Source organism: Halyomorpha halys, unplaced genomic scaffold (assembly GCF_000696795.3).
Source record: "Halyomorpha halys isolate HHAL.00 unplaced genomic scaffold, Hhal_1.1 Scaffold16.1, whole genome shotgun sequence".
NCBI classification, from domain to species: domain Eukaryota; kingdom Metazoa; phylum Arthropoda; class Insecta; order Hemiptera; family Pentatomidae; genus Halyomorpha; species Halyomorpha halys.
The window spans coordinates 842,675-865,132 of NW_027116375.1; the positions used below are offsets into that span (position 1 = coordinate 842,675).

General features: G+C 31.9%; 1 protein-coding gene across 1 annotated transcript in view; it reads left to right on the top strand.

Annotated features, from left to right (window-relative positions):
• Positions 1-22,458, top strand: part of LOC106680277 (proclotting enzyme) — a 195,015-nt gene that overhangs the window by 167,476 nt on the left and 5,081 nt on the right. Inside the window, exons 4-6 of the mRNA XM_067053185.1 lie at positions 14,448-14,728; positions 16,838-16,971; positions 21,264-21,456. Coding sequence (XP_066909286.1) covers positions 14,448-14,728; positions 16,838-16,971; positions 21,264-21,456 — 608 coding nt within the window. The remainder of the gene's footprint in view (positions 1-14,447; positions 14,729-16,837; positions 16,972-21,263; positions 21,457-22,458) is intronic.

Consider the following 22,458-nt stretch of genomic DNA (forward strand, 5'->3'; position numbering starts at 1 on the left):
GTAGTTGTAAGCACATGTATATGGTTTGGTTGAATTTGTTTTTTAGCAGCCTGAAGATGGGGGAAATCTCCCGAAACGTTGCTGATGATATGAAATAAACTATTGTTTTTTAATAAGGAAGAATTTATGTCATTCACTAAATTCTTTTAATTCCATAAGACTCTTCCAGCAAAAGGATTATTAAATTTATAATATCAATTGTATAAATCATTTGATTCAATAAAACTAATTGAATTAATAGTAGAAATATTTATAATACAAATTTTGTTGGTAAAATCATTTTTTTTTTTATTACGTTTAATTTAACAATCCATAAATAGATTTTTATTTTTATTCATAATTGTTTTCACTTTTAAATGGACAATCTTATAGTTTTAATTTAAATTCATTTAAATCATTATTTACTCTTACAAGGGATGTAACAGACAAATTTCCAATAAATAAAAATAGTTCTGTATGTTCATATTGTTGTTTTTACACCATTTTTCCTAATACTTTCTGTAACCCGAATATTCTGCAGCAATTATTTACGATTACTGAAATTACACTGTAGTTATATATAGATATCGGTACGTAACAGGTCATGCTTTTTAAAGGTTTAAATTTTACTGTTTTCGGAATAGCACGTAGAAAGTGACCAAAAAATACTATAAGTTTATAGTAATAAAATACTTTATTTATTTGAAGGGAGAAGGTCCGGTATATATATATATATATATATATATATATTAATTCAATGTATTCCACAATCAACTGTATCATTTCAATGTAGTTGACATCCTATGTACAACCTGGACCACTACATACAGCTTGTCTTGTAAAGTATCCTATCGAAAGCTAAAGTTTTTTTGTTGTTTTTTTTCAGCCAAGACTCCCATTGGAGTCCTGTACTGTATAACTATGGTTGGGGGTCAAAGTTTTTCGTTTTGTGGCCGGATTTGAACCGGCACCGCTTAAACACTGAGCAACGGGCGGCCCAAAAATTAAAGTTAAAAACAGCGTAAATAGCGAATGGCATCAAGTAAAACTAAAATGAGATCAAGTAGAAATCAACTCACAAAATTGCTTTAAATTTCACCAAAATCGATCTATTAGTTTCGAACACAAATTTGACTAAAAACAAACAGACGCGGAACAAAATTAGTTCCTTGATGTCTAAAACGTAAAATATGGATGGACATTTTTGTTTCTGACTTTTTATTTCCTACATGAGTTCAAAGCTTCGTTATATTTAGTAATGTTTTTTTTTTTTTTTTATTTATTTATTGATATTTACAACTGTATAAAAAATACAAGTAAATTTGATCATAATGACATAATGATATGATACAGAATGTAGAGAAACTACCCAGTAGAAGAACTCTAAAAAGAGTTTACAATATAAGGTCACGAGGCCATCTTCTTTTCAGGCGCCTCGGAAGATTGCCAGGAATGGATGAGGACGCAAGGTTAGAAACTAGTGGGTTTGGGTGGTTAGGGAGATTATGGAAGGAATAATATCGGGTTCGGGCTAGATCGGTCACATAAGGAACATTTAGGTCTTTATGGATGGTTTTATTAGTAACAAAATAAGGAGCATTGAGGATTTTACGAAGGATTTTGGATTGTAAAGATTGGATAGGAGAGGAATTCGAAGGTTTAGTGGAGCCCTAAAGCTCAACTCCGTATGTCCAGATTGGTCTTATTACAGTCATGTAGATCAGTCTTTCGTAATGTATTGGAAGTTTAGACCGTTTGTCCAGTAAGTGCTGTAATAGTCGGAATCTGCGTGCAGTTTCCTGTCTTTTCAGTCTTGTGTGAGGATTCCAGGTTAGTCGTTTGTCAAGATGTAGTCCAAGATAACGAATCTGTTCTACAGGGGTAAGAGCCACATTATTAAAGTATACTGTAGGGCAATCGGCAGGTTTCCGACGAAGAGTAAATGTGATTTGTTGGGATTTATTTTTATCCTCCAATTTCGACACCATTCTTCGAAGATTGTGATATGGGACTGGAGAGTTTGGGATGCAATCAAAGGGTTATTACTAACTGTGAGCACACATGTATCATCAGCATACGTGGTTAGGATAGTGTTAGGAGTTGTTGGGATGTCAGTTGTATAGACTGTAGAGGATGGGACCGAGAATACTACCTTGAGGAACACCAGCGGATTGAAAATAGAGGGTTGAATAGGAACCATTGTGGTGTACTTGGAATAATCTATTAGTAAGAATGGAACTGATGATGAGAAAATATGTTGGAGGTAGGAATTTACGGAGTTTGTAAAGCAGTCCAGATATTTGGTAATGTAGAAGCAAAAACTTATATATTATTAATTATCAATATTTCTAGAAGTTAGTAAACAAATTTGTTACAATTATCATTTAAGCTTTATTCTCGTAGATTATTCCAGCACTTTAAGACAAAAATATGATGATAATGTTCGTAAGTCCAAAGTTTTGTGTCAATTTCTCGAGTCTTGTAAATCTATAAACAATTTTTAATCCAGCAAATCTTAGAATAGATTTCCATTCATTCATTTGTCTCGTTCCTCTAAAATTCTTCACATACAGAATCTAATGGATGAATCATCTGAAAAGGATATTTATTGCATTTATGTTATGTACAGCAAATAAAAGTCTTTACATTCATTCATAAACAGTAATGAATGAAGAATCTTATGGTTGATCAATGTGAAAGGGATATTTATTGCATTTATATTACATACGACAAATAACGGGAATATTTATTGGATTTTTTTTTTATATGACATAATTTTTTTTTCCCTAGCCCCATTAGAAAGTTATATTGCAGATTGATTTACATTTATACATTTTGAGAATTGTTCTTTTACTGGAGCATTGCTCCATTCTAAGGACAGATTGAGATATTTATTGCTGTGATGTTATATAATGGTTAATAGACGAGGTGCTGGGGCGCAATTCGTTTTCTGAATTTTATAACATAAAAAAGTGTCATTTATTGCATTTATATCTTATATTTTTGTATGAATGATATTTGAGCTATCTGAGAATCAGTTGATTTTGATAGCTAAGGACCTCTAACTCTATTTAGTAATTGATTGTTTATTAACTGTTTTGACACTTTTTTTCTGTGTAAATGGCTTATCTACCAATTAAGAGGAAAATGGACAGAAGAGCAACTAAGAAATGCTTTGAAAGTGATGAAAATAGTAATGTGGGGCCGCCCATAGCTCAGTGATTAAGACAGAGTCTTACCAATTTGTTGTCTATTGGCGGTGCCGGTTCTAATCCGGGACGTTGACTTTTTTCTTCATTGAGTGGCGGTCCCAACTTGATGAAGAACTTTGACCCCCAACCAAGGCAGTATAGGTAAAAAAAAAAAAAAAAGAAAATAGTTATGTCATCCTACAAAACAACGGAGCTTTTCTGGTTCTCTAGGCGCACTCTGAGAAGACAAAATCAATTTCCAACAATACCTAAGCCGATATTGAAGGGCAGTTCTACCTAAATCGGACGAGTTCACAGTGTAGGTAATGTGGAGATGCTATTGACCTCCAAGTGTCCAAGTGAGGAGGTCGGTTTTCATTGTTGTATGCATGAAGGGCTTAAAACATCAATTTTCCCTTCATGTGTCAAACTTAAGTCCTCCACTTGTGTCCCGACTTGACAGGGTGTATGTGGGTCTAGAATGTGAGAAGTAACCTCCCAAATTTATTCAAATGACATTACTACTTTCTGCAATACATTTTTTTATTTTTTTTTATGTTTTTAATCGAGTTGAAATTAAAGAAAAATATATAGTTACAATTTTTTTTCCTATATTAAAGTTTTGAATTATAGCCTATTCATCCCTATTCCGTCTGTCTGCTGAGGTACCTCAGGGTAGTATCCTTGGTCTTATCCTTTATACAGTTTTCACAGCTGACATTCCAACACATCCTCACCACGTATGCCGATGACACATGTCTATTGTCAGTGAATAATGATCCTTACATTGTATCCCAAACCCTCCAATCCCACATCTCCACCCTTGAAGAATGGTGCCAAAACTGGAGGATTAAAATAAATTCCAATAAATCCCACCAAATCACGTTTACCCTTCGACGTAACCCCATGACATCTTCCCCTACAATATCCTTTAATAATACTCCACTTATTCCTGTCGAACAGATCCGTTACTTAGGACTACATCTCAACAAACGACTGACATGGAATCCTCATACAAGACTAAAAAGACAAGAAACTGCTCGTAGATTCCGACTATTGCAACATTTACTAGACAAACGGTCTAAATTGCCAATCCATTACACAAGACTGATCTACAAGACTATTAAGGCCTATCTGGACATACGGAGATTTGGGGCTCCACTAAACCATCAAATTCCTTCAGAATCCAATCCTTACAGTCCAAAATCCTTCGTACAATCCTTAATGCTCCTCACTTTGTCACAAATCAAGTCATCCATCAGGACCTCAATATTCCAAGTTGCCGATTTGTCCAGAACCAGATACCGTTCCTTCCATAATAAACTTCTCAACCACCCAAATCCACTTGTTTCTAACCTGGCTTCTCCCTCATTACCTAATAATCCTTCTAGGCGTCTGAAAAGAAGACGACCTCGAGATCTTCTCCTTTAGAAATGTTTTTGGAGTTCTATCAATGGGTAGATTCTTCACATGTTTTTATCACGTCATAATATCACTTATAGCAAATTTGCTTGATGTGTATATATGTATACATTTGTAAATATCAATAAATAAATTATTTAAAAAAAAAAAAGTTCTTGTGATGACCCGTGTGCTCGTAGTTAATAATAACCCTTTAATTGCATCCCAAATTCTCCAATCCCTTATCAAAGCCCTCGAAGAATGGTGTTGTATTTGGAGGATTAAATTAAATACCATCAAATGACCTTTACCCTTCGTCGAAAACCTACCGAATGCCCTACAGTTTCCTTGTTAATGTTGCTCTTACCCCTGTCGAACAGATCCGCTACCTTGGACTACATCTGGACAAACGACTTGCTTGGAATTCTTACACAAGACTGAAAAGACATAAACACAGACAAAAGACAGCACGTCGATTCCGACCATTAAAGCACTTACTAGACAAACAGTCTAAATTCCCATTCCATTACAAAAGACTGATCTACATGACTATTATAAGGCCTATCTGGACATACGGAGCTTTGGGGCTCCACTAAACCATCAAATTCCTTCAGAATCCAATCCTTACAGTCCAAAATCCTTCGTACAATCCTTAATGCTCCTCACTTTGTCACAAATCAAGTCATCCATCAGGACCTCAATATTCCAAGTTGCCGATTTGTCCAGCACCAGATACCGTTCCTTCCATAATAAACTTCTCAACCACCCAAATCCACTTGTTTCTAACCTGGCTTCTCCCTCATTACCTAATAATCCTCCTAGGTGTCTGAAAAGAAGATGGCCTCGAGATCTTCTCCTCTAGAAATGTTATTGGAGTTCTATCAGTGGGTACAGCAAATTTACTTGTTGTATATATGTGTATACAGTTGTAAATATCAATAAATAAATTATTAAAAAAAAAAATTATAGCCGGTAAAAAAACAGTCAAGTAAGAAATAAAAGTAACTTAAAATAAACAATGGTTTCCAGTAAACAATTTCATGGAACATCAAAGGCCAAAGGTAAATAAAATTGTTTTATTCAAAGGTGTTCCTCAAGGTAGTATCCTCGGTCCCATCCTCTACACCGTTTATACTGCTGACATTCCAATCCTAATACTTTCCTCACCACTTATGCCGATGACACATATGTGCTCGCTGTTAATAATAACCATTTAATTGCATCCCAAACTCTTCAATCCCATATCACAACCCTAGAAGAATGATGTCACAAGGAGGATTAAAATGAATCCCATCAACACTTCGTCGCTCCATACACCACCCCTGCAGTTTCCATGAACAATGTTGCTTTTCTCTGTCGAACGGATCCGCTACCTTCGAATACATCTGGACAAATGACTAACCTGCATGACAGGAAACTGCACGTCGATTCCTACTATTACAGCACTTACTGGATAAACGGTCTAAACTCCCAATTCACTGCAAAAGACTGATCTACACAATTATAATAAGGTCTATCTGGAAGTACGGAGTTGAACTTTGGGGCTCCACTAAATCTTCGAATTCCTCTCGTATCCAATCCTTACAATCCAAAATCCTTCGTAAAATCCTCAATGCTCCTTACTTTGTCATAAATAAAATCATACATAAAGACCATAATGTTTCATATGTATGTAGATATCATTTTTCCATTATAAACTTCCTAACCACTCATTTCTAACCTTCTTTCCTCTTCTATTCCTTACAATCGATAAGATAATTTTTAAAAAAAGTAATAATAATAAATAAAGTTTCGTCCTCACATTATGAAATCAATTTACTTCTGCATATTTTTTTCTTGAGTTTTTCAGGCTTGTATTTGTCCATTCGTATTTACGTTATGAATTGAGTTAATCCAGTCTGATATGTCGAAAAGCAGTCATCTGAACTAGAAAGGATCACTCCAAGGGAGTACCCAGGAACCAAACTAGGAAGGGGACCGCCCGTGGCTCAGATGTTTAGGCTTAGATCGATCGCTCAGAGATCTGCGTATGGTGCAGGTTCGGATCCGGCCTGGGGGCGTTGACTTTTTTCACTGAGTGTTGGTCCCACAAAATGAAAACCTTTACTCCCCCCCCCCCGTCATGGATAGAGTAGGTTGGTCACTAGTAGATAACTAGGCAAACATCACCTTTGCTGTGGATTGCCTTTAAAAAAAAAAATCAGGGGAGCACAAGGCATAGTCATTCAGGTAGTGACATTTCAGCAAGGAAAAGGCGAATGAAACCCCACTTTCACGCAAATTATATATAATTATCGCAGTGCTTCATGAGTTATTAGAATTAAACCTGAAAAAAAAATTTTTTTTAATTAATTAATCTTTTTTTCACTTTTAGGGGTGGGCAGCTGCTCCCTCCTGCCCCCCCCCCCCCCCCCCCCCGCTGGGTACGCCTATGCATCACTCTAGGAAAAATGAACTACCTAGTTCAAATAAACTATCTATTTCAAATGAAGTAGATATTTTGAACTGTCTAGTTCAAATTAATTAGTTTATTATACTGAACGAACTACCAAAGAACTGTTCCTATAGTTAATAAGGTTGTTTGATTTCACATAGTAACACAGGAGAGGTGAATGAAACAAAAATGTTAGGTATATAATTGTAGCACTGCTTCATTTTATTGCAATTTGTGTGTATTAATAAATGGAATATGGTCCGGGTACGGCTAAATAAAACTCAAACAGTAATATTTTGTACGATTTAATTTAAGCCAACGTTTAAATTAAATACTACAAAATATTAATATTTAAGTTTAATTTGACCGCTCCTGGACCATATTCCATTTATTATTATTGCAATTTGATTGTATTCGATTGAAAAAAAATTATTAAATTAATTTTTTTTCAATTCTGCCCACATGTGTCCCCTAGAATTACTTAAGCCAATCTCTTCTATAAATAAACAAAAAAGGAAAAGTATTTGATCAAAAATTATTCCCTGATTTATAGAACTAGATAACAAATGGACGTATGACCAATATCACATATTATTGAAACTCAATTACAAATTAAAAATTAAATCGTACTCACGATCTTTCATTTTCATGTTGTTTCATAGATTTAAGGACACTACTTAATAAAATCTAAAATCACAAATTGTTTACACAGCACAAAACTACACATTTTGTTATAATCCTAAAGACAGATAGACTGAACAGAGAAGCTTCAACAAGGTTTTAGAGCCAAGAAACGCTACCAACTTCAACATGCTATAATACTTAACATATTTCAATGAAAATGTATATAAAAATCAAAATAAGTGATAAAAATGATTTGATAATAAATATAAATGTTTTAAAAAATTTATTATTCTTTTTTATCTTCAATTATTTCATAGAGAAGTCATGGGCGTTGGTCATATTTCGCCAAGGGGGGAGCAAACTTCAGCTCATTACACCATTACACACGTGTGTATTTATATAGTCCACGTTTTAAATGTATATTACCCACAATCGCAATAAATTATTGAAAATCGAGCATAAACTTAATTATTGTACATCGATACATACAATATACATAATAAATGCAAAAATATAAGAGGTGATAAAGAAGTTTGCTATGAGAGCATCAGCCTTCTAGGATTTCTGGCAAAACTATTAACCACCTCTTCTAGAATAGTTGCCTTCTTTGATTTATTTTCAACTAGCATTCTGAGATTACTATTCTGGCAAACTGTAAGTTATAATAGGAAGAATGGAATCTAAAAAATGTTCTTTTCCATTCATTCACCGTGATAAGATGGATACATAATAATGGTATTATGTATCCATCTTATCACTTCAAAGATGTGGTTATGATCTGTGGAGATGTCAACTCAACAATGTTGGTTTTCTTGGTACTTGCTTCTTGGTAGCACTTGGTTTTCGAGACGTCACCCTTTTGAAATTTATTTCATCATTGGTACCATTAGTAACGCCCACGAAGAATAAATCACAAAGAGCAACAAGTGTTAGGGATAAACTATAATTGACTTATATTATTACATTATAAATTATTACCTAATATATCTAAGAAAGGCTGAATGGATGGTGAATGCCGTGGGGGGAGGGGGCGGAGAGGGGTGTTGTTGTGGATATCATAGCCGTGGGGTTCCAGATCTAAAGAGCCCATCTTAATAAATCACAAAGTGCAACAAGTGTTCGGGATAAACTATAATTGACTTGCCTGCCGACAAGGCAAGCCTCTAACACCTGATTTAATGGATTTTGTTCCTTTAACATCATGTACCTATTATACCACCCAAGGTCCCTTTGCGTTGAAAGGTGTCAACCATTTTTCTGTCGTTCGTCATTTGAATAGATCACGTATCAGAGTAGATGGTGAGACAAATACATGTAGCATCGAAAGTGGTAATGCATATCACTTTTACACTGACTTCCGCATCTTTCAATTTTTTTGTTTTTTAAATTTTTTTATCATTTAGTTTGTATTTTTATTACCTCTATAATATTAAATTTCATCTTCTATTGTTATCAATCAACTACTTAATTTATTGTTTTATATATTTCCATGTTTGTTTGTTTATTATTTTCCTTTTATTTTTTAAGATGGAAGATTGCTGATTGACCGTTTGTAACCATAAATGGAATATGGTCCGGGTGCGGTCAAATTAAACTCAAATAGTAATATTATGTACTATTTTTATTTGAGTCAATGTTTCGCCCCACGTTGCAGGGCATCGTCAGGGCTATTTCGACGGAAGTCAAAGTCAGAGTGTCATTCTGAACGAAACTTTGGCTCAAATAAAAATAGTTCATAATATTACTATTTGAGTTTAATTTGACCTAACCCGGACCATATTCCATTTATTTTTATTTTTTATGTTTCTCTGAGTTATGGTTGTTATCTATTATTTGTTTTTTCAGCACTGAAATTCAGGTCGAAACTTCGGTACAAATAAATAAATGTTTGTTCATTTGTGTTTTTTTGCTGAAAGCACCAGACCAAACAAAATCTTCTCATAAAATAAAGTAAGAAAAATTTTGAGCTAAAATAACAATTAAAAAAATAATAATAATAATTTAAACTCGAAATTAGAGTGACTAGTAAACTTTCACTCAATTAGTATGATTCCCACACCATACCAGATTTTTGGTTTTCCTACCACTCCGACAGACCGTGCAGTATGCATTCCTACATATGTTTTAATAACACGTGTTTTAAATAACATAAATATCTCAACACATATTTATTAGTTAAGAACGAAATCTATGTAATCAGATTGTATCGATTCACCGAAACAGAAAAATGAAGAAAAAAACTTCCAAAAGCTCTAAAATCGTAAACGATTCGAAAATAAGATCCATTGCTGATGGCTACGTCATAGGACTGATCAAAAACGTGGTAGAGAATCCAATTTTGCTTAACGGTCTGAATAGAGAACAGATAGGGCAACTAATCTACCAGATGATCCGCCTTGACATCGACCTTTTCGTCAAAGCCACTCTGTCGCTGGGGAAAGAGATTGGACATGTCAACATCTTGGAGAACGACAGATATCTTGTGGAGGATGGCATGGAGATAGGGACTGCCTTCAATTTCTGTTTCTTGGAAAAGTTCAGGATTAGGCCGAAACGATACAAGTTCCGCAGGAGGAAAGATTGTCGAATCAGAAATGTTTAACTCAATATTTATTGGGTCTGTTTAGTGCACTTGAATGTAAAATATTACCAATTGGGAAGTACAAAGTAATAATTTTTATTCGTAGTGACAATAGTTTTATATTCATATACACAAGATAATAATTGATCTGGTCTTGATTGGAATGTCACGACTTGATGAGCATTAAACGTCTTCCAGTCAGCGTTGGCGCGAAGTGGGTTTCTCTGTTCGACGCTGGATTGTGAACTGCATGTCGTTACTGACTTAGTTAGACAGTTTAAGTGGACACACCTGACATTTTTCTTAATGGATTTAAAAATATATTTTCAAAAAAATAGTACATTTAGTAGCCATTAAATGGTACTAAATACAGCAGGACTAGGAGTTACAAATCAAGACTCTCCCACGAAAAGAAAAATATGAACGTCTGTTTAAACAATGACCACAGGAGCGATTTTAGATTAGACAAAACTGTTCGCCTAGAGGTATTTTCTTCGTTCGTTTAATTCGTTCCGCGGAACTAAAGGAAAAGAGGATTCTTGTATCTTCAACCTCCTTCAGTATTGTACTACCGGCTTTCTCTGCCTGTTTAAGACGAATTATCCCCTCAAACGGCCTGGGAAAATGGATCTGCTTAAGGAATTTTCGGTCCAGTACAAAGGGAGTCATTACAGCAATTCTTTTTTTTTTCAGAATGCTGTAAAGAGCCACCGGAACATTTGTAGAAGGAAAGAGAATAACTGTTGACATGGAAGTTGTCTAAGAGTTAATAAAAAAATATGTTTTTCTGGCCGCAGTTTGACTGTTGCGTTCGTGCTTAACTCTTTGGAAATTAAAAATAATGCATGGAAATTAATTTTAGTGATCAAATATTGATGCATTCAAAAAATATTAGTTCAGTGTGACCTAAACTCAACAAAGAGTTTGGAATGTAAATATTGAACAAAGATTTCAAAATGTACAGTAACGATACTTTTTAACTATATTTATGTTGTTTGATATATCAATAAAAATATCCATATTGCTATAAATCACAACGACACTTGTAATATCTAAAAGGGAAAATGGAAGATTGTGTTCATTAAAATGAAGGGTTGTATAATTTAAATTGAGAAGTCTTCTTAGTATTAATAGCAGCAATTAAATGTTTATATATTGTTTATCATAAATAAACATTTATTTATTTACCTCTGTTATACTATAGTGATATACAGAAGTAGTATATCTTTTTTTTTTTTTTTTATTGAAATTAACAACTGTATTTACATGAAATACATCTAAAAAAATGTTATGTTAGATTACAGTGGCATGATACAAACATGACAAGAAACTACTCATTGGTAGCACTTTAATGATATTTCTAGTCTTGAGGCCATCTTCAGGAATAAAAGAGGAAGAAAGCAAGACTAGAAACTAATGGGTTTGGGTGGTGAAGAGTTTAGAATGGAAGGATTGATATCTTATTCGATTAGATTAGCTACATATGGAATATTAAGGTATTCTTGGATGATCTTATTTGTAACAAAGTGAGGAACATTGAGGATTTTGGATTGTAAAGACTGGATGCAGGACTTGGATGCTTTAGAGGAGTCCCAAAGCTCAACCCTTATTTTCAGATTGGCCTTATTCTGATCATCTAGATTAGTCTTTGAAATGGATTAGAAGCTTGAACCTTTTGTCTATTAAATGTAATAATCGGAGTTGATATGCAGTTTCCTATCTCTTCAGTCTTGTAAGAGGATTCCAAGTAAGTCGTCCATATTTACTCTAAGTTACGGATTTGTTTGATATGGATTAGTGGAATATTATTAAAGGATACTGTAGGGCAGTCCACAGGTTTACAACATAGGGTTAAGTTGATTTGATGGGATTCATTTTCATTTTATTGATGCGATTGAGGAGTTTGGGATACAATTAATAGGTTATTAACTGCCAGCATATATGCATCATTAGCATACATGGTGATCATAGTATTAGGATTGGCTGAGATGTCCACTATTTTCATAAGCCGAAGATTCCTTTTCTTTTTCCAGATCCTCCATTTCCTGGTTTTCAAGCTCTTCAATATATTTTCCTTCTATATCTTTAGCAGAGGTAACATCGTTGTTTTCTGTCTTCAGGTCTTCAATATTATTACTGGCTTCATCTCCAGCAGGAGTATCATTTGGATTTTTTGGTTTTTATCGTCCCTAACGCGAATTGTATTTAATTTATTAATGGTTCTTTCGATGCTACTTTTCATTCTATCTATTTCCATTGTTATGGTTTCTTTTAACTCCTCGTTCATCTTATGTCATTATTTCTTGTACTCTTCTCGCTCTTTTCTATCCTCTTCTTGTCCTTTCTTTAGTTCATCCAAACCCTAGGATTTTTCTTGTCCAGTTGTTTACCTGAAGATTTTTCTATTTTCTTTGTTGTTTGTGGCTGGTCAATATTCTTGACTTGGGTCAATGTTTCTCCAGCTAGCCTCTGGTTTGTTGGAGTTTTTTTATGATCAAAAGAGTCTGACTGTTCTGGCTTTGGTGATTCATTTTTCCTTACCCTTAATGCCATTTTATTAAAACGTGTGCGTATGTTATTCCTTTTAACTTTTACCGTTCCATGAATAGTGGAGTTAAGCGCTAATACAAACAAAATAAATTCCCTATAACAACAATCTAAAAAATATCTCAATGAAAAACATGCCACTATATATTCCAGTTCTAAAATAGAGAGTGATGATTCACAATGACACCCGATACTAATCATAATGGGCAAAAAAATACTAATTAAAACATACTGAACTATAAAAAATATATAAAAGCTTAGTGTAAGTTTCAGATGTACAAAGATAATAAAATAATACTATTTTTGAAATATAAATTGCAAAAATAAAATCTAAAAAATTTCTTTAGTTAGACATTAAAAAATAAACTTTCAATATATTACAGATAATTAACATATTTTATATTCAACAAAATAAAAGAAAAAACTCATTATTTCTTGATGTACCAGAGGTAAATTGAAACATTTTGAAAAATTCTAAAATATTAAAGTGATCGTTAATTACTAAAAAATCAAATAAAAAAAACCAAACAAATTTGAAATAAAATTAAAAAGGAAGAGAAAAAAATCAGTATATAATGATCTATCTAAAACCAAAACAGGAGAAAAATTACCTAAATTGCTTTGTTATAATAAATAAAATTAAAAACAAAAAGAAGAAATTAAAACATTTTCATTAAAACTGTTTTATTTTATCTTATTATGTATGCTTATATCTCTTCATTTTAGAAATAATATCGGTTTTCGATATGCAAATTTTTAAATCGAAATGATGATATTTTAGATTAAAACTATTACTTTCTCTGAATTACCTTTTAAGGATTCATTACAGATAGATATTTGAAAACTAGGTTCATTGTGCAGTCACTATTGGTGAGTTAGTTGTGTGCCCTAATTCTTGTTGTAGAAAATTGGTATTATTATTTAATTTGTAAATAAAACAATATATGGCGACACTGCTTCTCTAGTAAGGATGGGAGACACTCCTTTGAGGCTCAGTTGACAGTTGCCATCTGTTTATGTAACACACTTTTTGTATATTTTTTTTTTTACAAAACCCTCCCTAAATTCCACGACAATTTTCCTTTCTATTTTCTTTCTTTTCATGGAAAACAAAATTTAATTTTTTTTTCGTTATGATCAGGAGAATAGCAGAAATATGATACATCATTTACTTACCTTCTCAAGTTGAATAGAAATACCACCTCCATTGAATATTATTTGATTATAATTGTCTATATCATAAATGTGGTTATGAATACTTAATAAATTATTAGAAGACACAGAAGTTAAAATCTAAACTATTGACTTTAAAATCCCATTTATTTCATTGAAAAGAGAATAGAATCATTTTGAAAATGTGTGCAATATATTATATCAAATTATTTATGTAATGATACGAATATTTTGGAAGACTTAAATCTGTTGTTCTATTCATCATAACGACAAAAAAGTTGCATATTGAATTAAAAGATTGCACTATTTTTTTCCCTAAGAAAAGGTAGATAAATTGGAAGAGGTTGAGAGTTATGTAACCTTAACCGCTACATCTTATGTACTCGGAGATTAGTGGTGGAGGTGGAGGAAGGATAAAACAAAAATTATCTATTTCAGTATTGTTGAACAAACTTAAATTACAACACTTCTGAAAGTAAAGCATAAAATAATTAATAGAAAAATATATTTTGTTTAGGAAGGTGGTATTTCAGAAGAAGATTTACCAGGAGCCATCTACACCATATCCAAGAATGTCCTTGGGAAGAACATGACAGAAACAATCGCACCGTTGGTGAGGGTGCTTCCTATTGGTAAAGTAGCCAATGCTCCAGGAGCTTGCACGACACCGGAAGGAAAGCCAGGAACATGCCAAGATCTCAGTAACTGCCCTCAACTTCTTCTAAACCTCGGTGGCTTGAGGCAGAGTATTTGCTTCAAGAGTTTGTTTGTACCTGGTGTTTGCTGTCCCAATGTTGGGTAATAATTTTAATTAATTTGTTTTTTATTTTATTTTATTAAACTAATGTTTTGTCCCAAGTTAATGGATTTTAAAGATTTCTGTATCTTTTTTTAGGCTATTCCATATTGTAGTATGGAATGATGCATAACATGCATCAATTGTATGTTATGCATTATAAGATATAATGGAAAAAAAATTTTCTAGTTAAAATAATGGGAACTCAATCATGGAATATTTGGGTGGGATGGGAAGGCAAGATTTACTCTAATTATTTTTTGTGTTATGGTCTCTCCTTACGACTGGACCATTGTACATTTACCAATTCTCATTATAAGTAAAGTTTTTAAGGTAAGATATGGAAGGCTGTCTATGGAAGATGGAAATGGCAGCTCCACGCCAATTCCTAATTTTGATCACTGATTATACTATACAATATTAGAAGAAAGTAAATTTTCTTTTCTAAAAGATGTTTCTGCTTGCTATGAATAAATCTTTTCAAGTTAGGATAAGGAGAGGTCCTTCTCTTCTTTTTCTTTAATCAACCCACATACCTTACGATACTTCTTAAATACCTCTATATGTTGCCAACTTCTTAACTTCACCAATAGTAATTCCCCTGTTTCTTGCCAGTTTCCTCCTACTTATTCCTCGGTCATTTTCCCTTAGTCGTTGTATCCTAAATACGTTTTGGCATTCTTTGCACATGGCTGAACAATGCCAATTCTTTTCTATGTATATTTTCTATAAGTGGTTCCTGCCCTGTTTCTTCTCTAATTCTTATATTTCTCATTTTGTTGAATCTAGTTTCACCGAGAGCTTTTCCTAGAAATTAAATTTCTGTGGTTTGTTTTCGATACTAGGCTAACTTTCAGCTGCATAGGTCAGCGTAGGTATGAAGACTTGTTTATACACCATCATCTTAGTTTTCAACTCCTCTTCCCTTTTGCCGATTATTATGTTATGGAGTGGGTGGTACACATTTGTTAAGTTGGTTTACCTTGGGATCCTCCCTCCCATAACTAGTAATTTTGACACCAGGGTATTGGTACACATCAACCTTTTCCAGATTTGAGCCTCTACACATCACAGTTCCTTTGTCTCTAGAACCAGTTTTAGACACAACCTTTTACTTAGATTTAGTGATTTGGGGTTAATGGTAATTCCTTTTCTGCTAAGAGCTTCCTCCCATGCTTGTAATGCTTCTTGCAAGATATTTTCTGCAATAATGACAATATCATTGGCAAATACTAAGTTCTGGTTATATATGGAATGCATTTTCCAATTTCCTACTTTCAGTTTTGGACTTCTAAGTTTAAAGGAAGCTCTAATCATGGATGGGATATTAAAGGCGAGACAGGGGGACAAGATTTTCTCTAATTTTTTTTTTTGTTAAATGATGTATTCCAATACATATATTATATCCAAAATATTTTACTTTATTCATAGAACTTATCCATTTTCCTCATTAAAACCTTTATTCCGAAATCTCCTAACTACATTTTTTGTAAGTTTTGATAGAATCATGAAGTTTGATGCATTTATTATCTATTAGTAATTTTATAAACTAAAAAAATGCTTAGACTGGTTACTTATCAAAGAACTTTTTTGACATTAAAACATTAAAAACATTAAACAAAGAACTTTTTTGGTTCTTATAACTAGCAACAGATAATAAATGCATCAAACTTGAAGAATCACTCAAAAGTTTAGTAAAAAATGTAGCTAAGAGGTTTTCAAATTAGTGTCACAATATGTTTCAATCCAACGAATTAAGAATCTAAATTATTTTAAGACTATATGATAAAATTAATCATCAATTAAATTTATATTCACACAAAAGCATTGTATGATAATTAAACAAATTAACAAAATTAAGTAAAATCAAAGTAAGTATACTGGAAGATTGTTGATTGACCGTGTGAATAGATGAATGGAATATGGTCCGGGTGCGGTAAAAAAAAATTCAAATAGGAGAATTATACTATTTGAGTTTTTTTTTACCGCACCCGGACCATATTCCATTCAAAGTAAGTATAAATTTGGTTATTTATTTTATTTCTTATTTTTAACTTTTCTTTACTTTCATGGTTTTCATTTTTCACTTACTTTCGTTAAAACATTTACAGTTCCTCAGGAAGTGCATCCATTCAACCAATATCAACGACAACAAGAAAACCAATTTATATTTCAACTACTTCACGGTACCCTTCAGTATCAATACCAGAGGTTCCACAAGAAATTGTACCATTTCAAGATGAAGGTATTAAATTAATACTATATATTGCTTTAATATAAATATTAAAAGTTAATACATTTTATGATATACAGGAAAATAAAAAATCAAGAGGTGATAGTAGTGAGTGTAGACATGTTTTTTTTTATTATTATTGAGTACATTTTAACTCATTATTATTATTATAGTAAAGGGATCGGAAACCCTTCTTTACTACGACTCATTAGATCCCTTGCTTGTTTATAAATCTCATTAGAAGCCCAATTAATCCTTTGGGTTAATTCTAATAATGTCTTCAGGTGTTATAAATTCCCCCTTCCTGTATGACGGAAATGACCAGACAGTATAATAAAAAAAATTATATTACATGTATTTACTAACTAGATTTTCATATGTATTTTATTATTTGTTCTTTCCTCTGACTTAATTTTAATATTATTTTTCTAATTTAAGTCTTTATCTTCTTATAATACTTAAAATATGCATGTCTTTCAGCACTATTTATTTATACAAAATGTTAGCTATCTTTCGTATTTTCTAATCAGTCTATAAATACTTTTATTCATTGGTTGTTATCTTGTTTTTTTGTTCTTAGCCCTGATAAAGGCTAGAAATTCTAGATGAAACATTGGCATTAATAAATAAGTTTTTTACTTATTTGTGTTCTTCACTGACGACACACAACCATTTTCTCGTCATTAAAAAAAGTTTAAATATTGCCTGATTCAAATATTGTGATCGATAAGAGGTAATGGCTTCACAATCACACATAATATGCTTGGTCTTATCTTCATCCCCTAAAATCAGAGCATATGTGGATTCTTTCTCTATATTAATCTTTTTGGAATGAAAATATAAATTAGTTGATTACTAACTAAGGACAAGACAATTGTAGATTGATTACATTATTATTTATATACATATAAATGTGAGTAACAAATAAATAATACAGTGGAGAAAATCTATAAAGAATTAGTTAAAGACATTAGGAAAGAACAGGGGATAAGAAGAAATAAATGAAGGAAGTAAGAAATGCGAGAGTAAGGTTAGAGGAGGAGAATCCAGGCTACATTGCCAACCTGCACTCTGCGGCTTTTCCTGCAATTTGTAGCAATGCAGCCTGGATTCTCCGCCTATAACCTTACTATTGGATTTCTTACTTTCTTCATTCCCCTTTCACCATTTATTTTTTCTTATCCCCTGTTCTTTCCTAATTTCTTTAACTAATTCTTTATAGATTTTTTCCACTGTATCATTTATTTTTTGCTCACATTTATATGTATATAAATAATAATGTAATCAATCTACTACTGTCTTGTCATTAATCTTTTTGAGATGATATCTAAACATTCAATATATCATAAGAATACCTGTTTTTGTCCTCAACTTATTCCTTGCCTTGTTTAGATTAAATTTCACCTATTCCTTTGACATATTAATCAAGATTATCTCATCCTAGGTTTTGTGACCAGGATATTTCCTTCTTCTATGTTTCCCAGGATTCAATCCACTACCTTATTACACTACTATAAAGCGTAGGTATCTGAACTTTGGTACTCCGAAGACTCCAGTAATCCAAACTGACGTAAAAAAAAAAATTACTGTTTTTGAGAAAACTAAGCAGGTTATAACATATTTGTTTTTAAATGAAAGTGCACTTGTGTAAAGAACCTTTTTACTTTCCAATTTATAGGCAAGTTATTGTAATCACCATGGAAATTTTCAGTTTCGATATCGAGTAATATTATTCCTATGGGAGTTTCATAATGTATTTTGTTGGCATTAGAAATACATAAGATCTATTGTATAAACCATTTGATTCGGTAAAACTAATTTAATAAATATTTATAATAAAAATACTTTTTTATCACTTTTCAATTAATATATATAAACAGTATTTTTTATTTTATTTATACTTTTTTTATCTTACTAATAAACAATCATCATTTCGCACTTCTGGGGATGTAAAAGAAAACAATTTTTTCAAAAATTTTTAATTTTTTAAAACTTCAAACATTTCGGATAGAATTTCTAGTCTCATCAGGGCTAAGAACAAAGAACAAGATAACAACCAATGAATACAAAAATTATTTTTAAAAAAATATAAACAGAATGACATAAAGACATAAACTTATGTTATTCTGTTTATATTTTATTTTTTGTATTCATTAGTTGTTATCTTGTTCTTTGTTTTTACCTCTGATGAAGGCTAGAAATTCTGGCCAAAACATTGGCCCAATTAAATACGTTTTTTCAACTTATTAGTGTTATATTTTGACTGCACTCCCAAACCATCTTCTCCTCATATAAATCATCCACTGTCAACTATCCCTCATGATTAAAAATAAGTTTTGTTTATTTTTGTTCTTCATTTCTCTTACTTTATCTTCTTTTTTTCTTGAGTGGAATTTTATCAATAATATAATTTATTTTAATTCATTTTCCACCATCAAGTATCTTTTAAGTGGTAAGGATGAACCCTTTTATTTTCGCAATATAGGAGTAGGATATGCTCAAACCCTCATAGCACTCCTTCCTCCTAGTCTATCAAAGGCCAGTACATACTAAGAAGATGAAGGGACTTGTATTATGGCCTTATTGAAATTCCATATATTGAACTAGGAGTTAGTATGCTCCTACTTTCCCAAGAAGCATTTTCCTGATCTCAATGAGGCAGGAATCTCCAGCATGAACTTTTCACTTTTTCATATTCTTTATTGGATGATTACGGGTCTCCCATAGATAACATAGAGCTTTGTACCTTTGAGGCATACAATAACTTTGTTACTCTATTTCATTTACATGCTAAATTTAACTGTTTTAACTATAAGCTATTTTCTCCAATTTTATAAAATTAATTTTTCTTCTTTTTTTTAACTCCAACATTTATCTGAAGTTAATTTTTTGTATTTCGTTTAGATTAGAGGCAATTATCTCCATTATTTCCTTCTGTTATCTAATTTTCTTGAATTTATCATTTAATTTAAATTAACAATAAAGACCTGATAGCTGAGTTAGGACAAGAGTTCCAGAACACTTGATTCTAAAGGTTGTGGGTTCAGAAAGGAATCTTGACGTTCCAACTCTGGGGCTATATAGGTTCTCAATGGAGATGACTGTTTGTAGCCGTGTATGTTGAGGCGTTGGCCCTAACAAACTCAGAACTGCAGCTGTGCCAGTTTGAATCAGACTACAAAATGAAAACTTGACCCCCCCCCCCCCCATCATGGTTAGAATTGGATGCTACCTTGTACATAACCACCCTTATGTCTGAAATGACCAGGAAGAGGGTCATAAAATAAAAATAAAAAAGTCCTCAGTACTACCATTAAAAAAAATTGCAATTTTCCAACTTCCTTTCAGAGTCCATAAAATTTAATTGATTTTTCCTTCTCCAAGAATTATTTTCTTGAAAATTTTAAAAATTCTAAGCCTTTAAACAGTCATACTTTATCCTGTGTACGGCTGTTAACGCCATAATATAATTACTTCGTAAATAATTGTAAATAGTATTTTTAGTATTTAGTTTTATAGTTTTAGTCATATAGTTTTATTAGTATTTAATTTAGTTACATTTATTTTTATTTGTATTGTTTTATTTAGATTTAGTTGTTTGAAAAGAAGAATGTGTTTTTGAATGTATGAAGAATTTGTTTCTAATAATGAGTAATAGAGACAGTTGCTAGAAGTGATCATTGTTGCGTCACCTAGCAACGGACCGATCATCTTAGTTTTTGGAGCAGTTGGGACTAATTAGTGGCCCTAATAGCGTCCTCAGCAGCCCTGTCTGCGTTTATAGTTTTATAGTTCCTCTGACCTATCGGAGTGGATTAACCATCGACCAGTATTTATTTTACATATTATTTGTTTATTTGTAAATTAGTTTATTTTATTTTAATTTTCATAATTTCATAATCTATCTAATTTTATTTTTATTCTTGCTTGTATGTTTTATTTATGTTAGTTTTTTAGTTGTTTTTTTTTTACCATGTTTAAATTGAACCAAATAAATGTTTAATCCGAGCCAGTTTGTTTTTTGTTCATTTTAAAGCCTTCCAACAAAAAGACATAGTCGATTTGATGTAGCTTTAACAACGGCACTAATTATTTTAACGATCCATGTATAAAACGTCTAAATTTGTAGTTGTAATTTTTAATCATGGATAAAAGTTTATTAAAAATTGATAAAATTTTATCCCATTAAAAAATTATTACAAAATCTTAATAAATTTTTTAATACTTGATTTTAAACTAGTCTATAAGGTTTATATTCGTTAATTTGCCTTCTCTTATTCTTTACTTATTGTTACCTAATTTAGCTTGTGGAGTACCTGATGCTCCCAAATTCCGTGTTGTTGGAGGAACAGAAAGTCTTCCTGGAAGATGGCCATGGATGGCTGCAATATACCTCCATGGTCCTAGAAGAACAGAATTCTGGTGCGGGGGCTCTTTGATTTCCATGAAGCATGTCCTGACTGCAGCGCATTGTACTCGTGATACAAGGCAGAAACCGTGAGTTAACTATTATTAAAGCCATTTATTATATCATATTAAAAAAAATTTCCGTCATCTAGGAAAGTTTTAACAGATTAATTTAATTTATTTTTATAATATATCATATATATATAAATCATTAACCATAAGTTAATATGAAGGAGATGATCAGGGTGAAACTTGTTTACATCTGCACTCTCCACATCAGCTCTGATGAAGACCTACCTGATGCTCGAAACATCAGCAAATAAATAGTTTTCAACTATTTTTTCTTGGCCGCACCCCTGACCATTTCTTTCATATTTTTATATCCGTAACATTACTAAATCAAAATTAGATAATGAATATTATATTAGTAAATTTTTAATAATTCACAAAATTGTTTTGTGTTCATACTGTGTTATTCATTGTGCTCACTTATCTTAACCCTTTACCGACTCTACTTGAAATCTTGTTTCCAAATTTTTTTTTACTTTATTTTCATTTCACTATTTTCTTAATGAATTTAATTACAATAAAATGGAATATTGAATTATGTGAAAATGTTTTTTTCTTTTCTACAATGTCTTATAAATTGAGTCCTAAAATTCTTGAAATTCGAATTTATTGAACAATTTCATTGTTTTCTCCTTTTAAATATAATGTAATATTCAAGATTTATTTTAAATAAATATAACGGAATTGAATAGTTTTTACAAAATATAGCTTTGAAGATGACAAGGTTAAATGAAAAGAATAAATATTAAATAGTGTAATAATTTTTATATTTAAAAATAAAATAAAAAGAATTTTAATCGTTTTTAAACCTTTTTCTAATATAAAAAATAATTTGGGTTCAAATTAAGAACTTTAATATCAAATAGATAATAGAATTTGATTTAAATTTATAGTATAAAAAGAGACTCTATATCTCAGGGCGGGTTGCTAGGCAATCAGAAACAGGCATTTACAATAATTACAATTAATTAACTTAATAACTCTTTTATACATGAATCTATTTTTATGTATAGCAAAACTAAC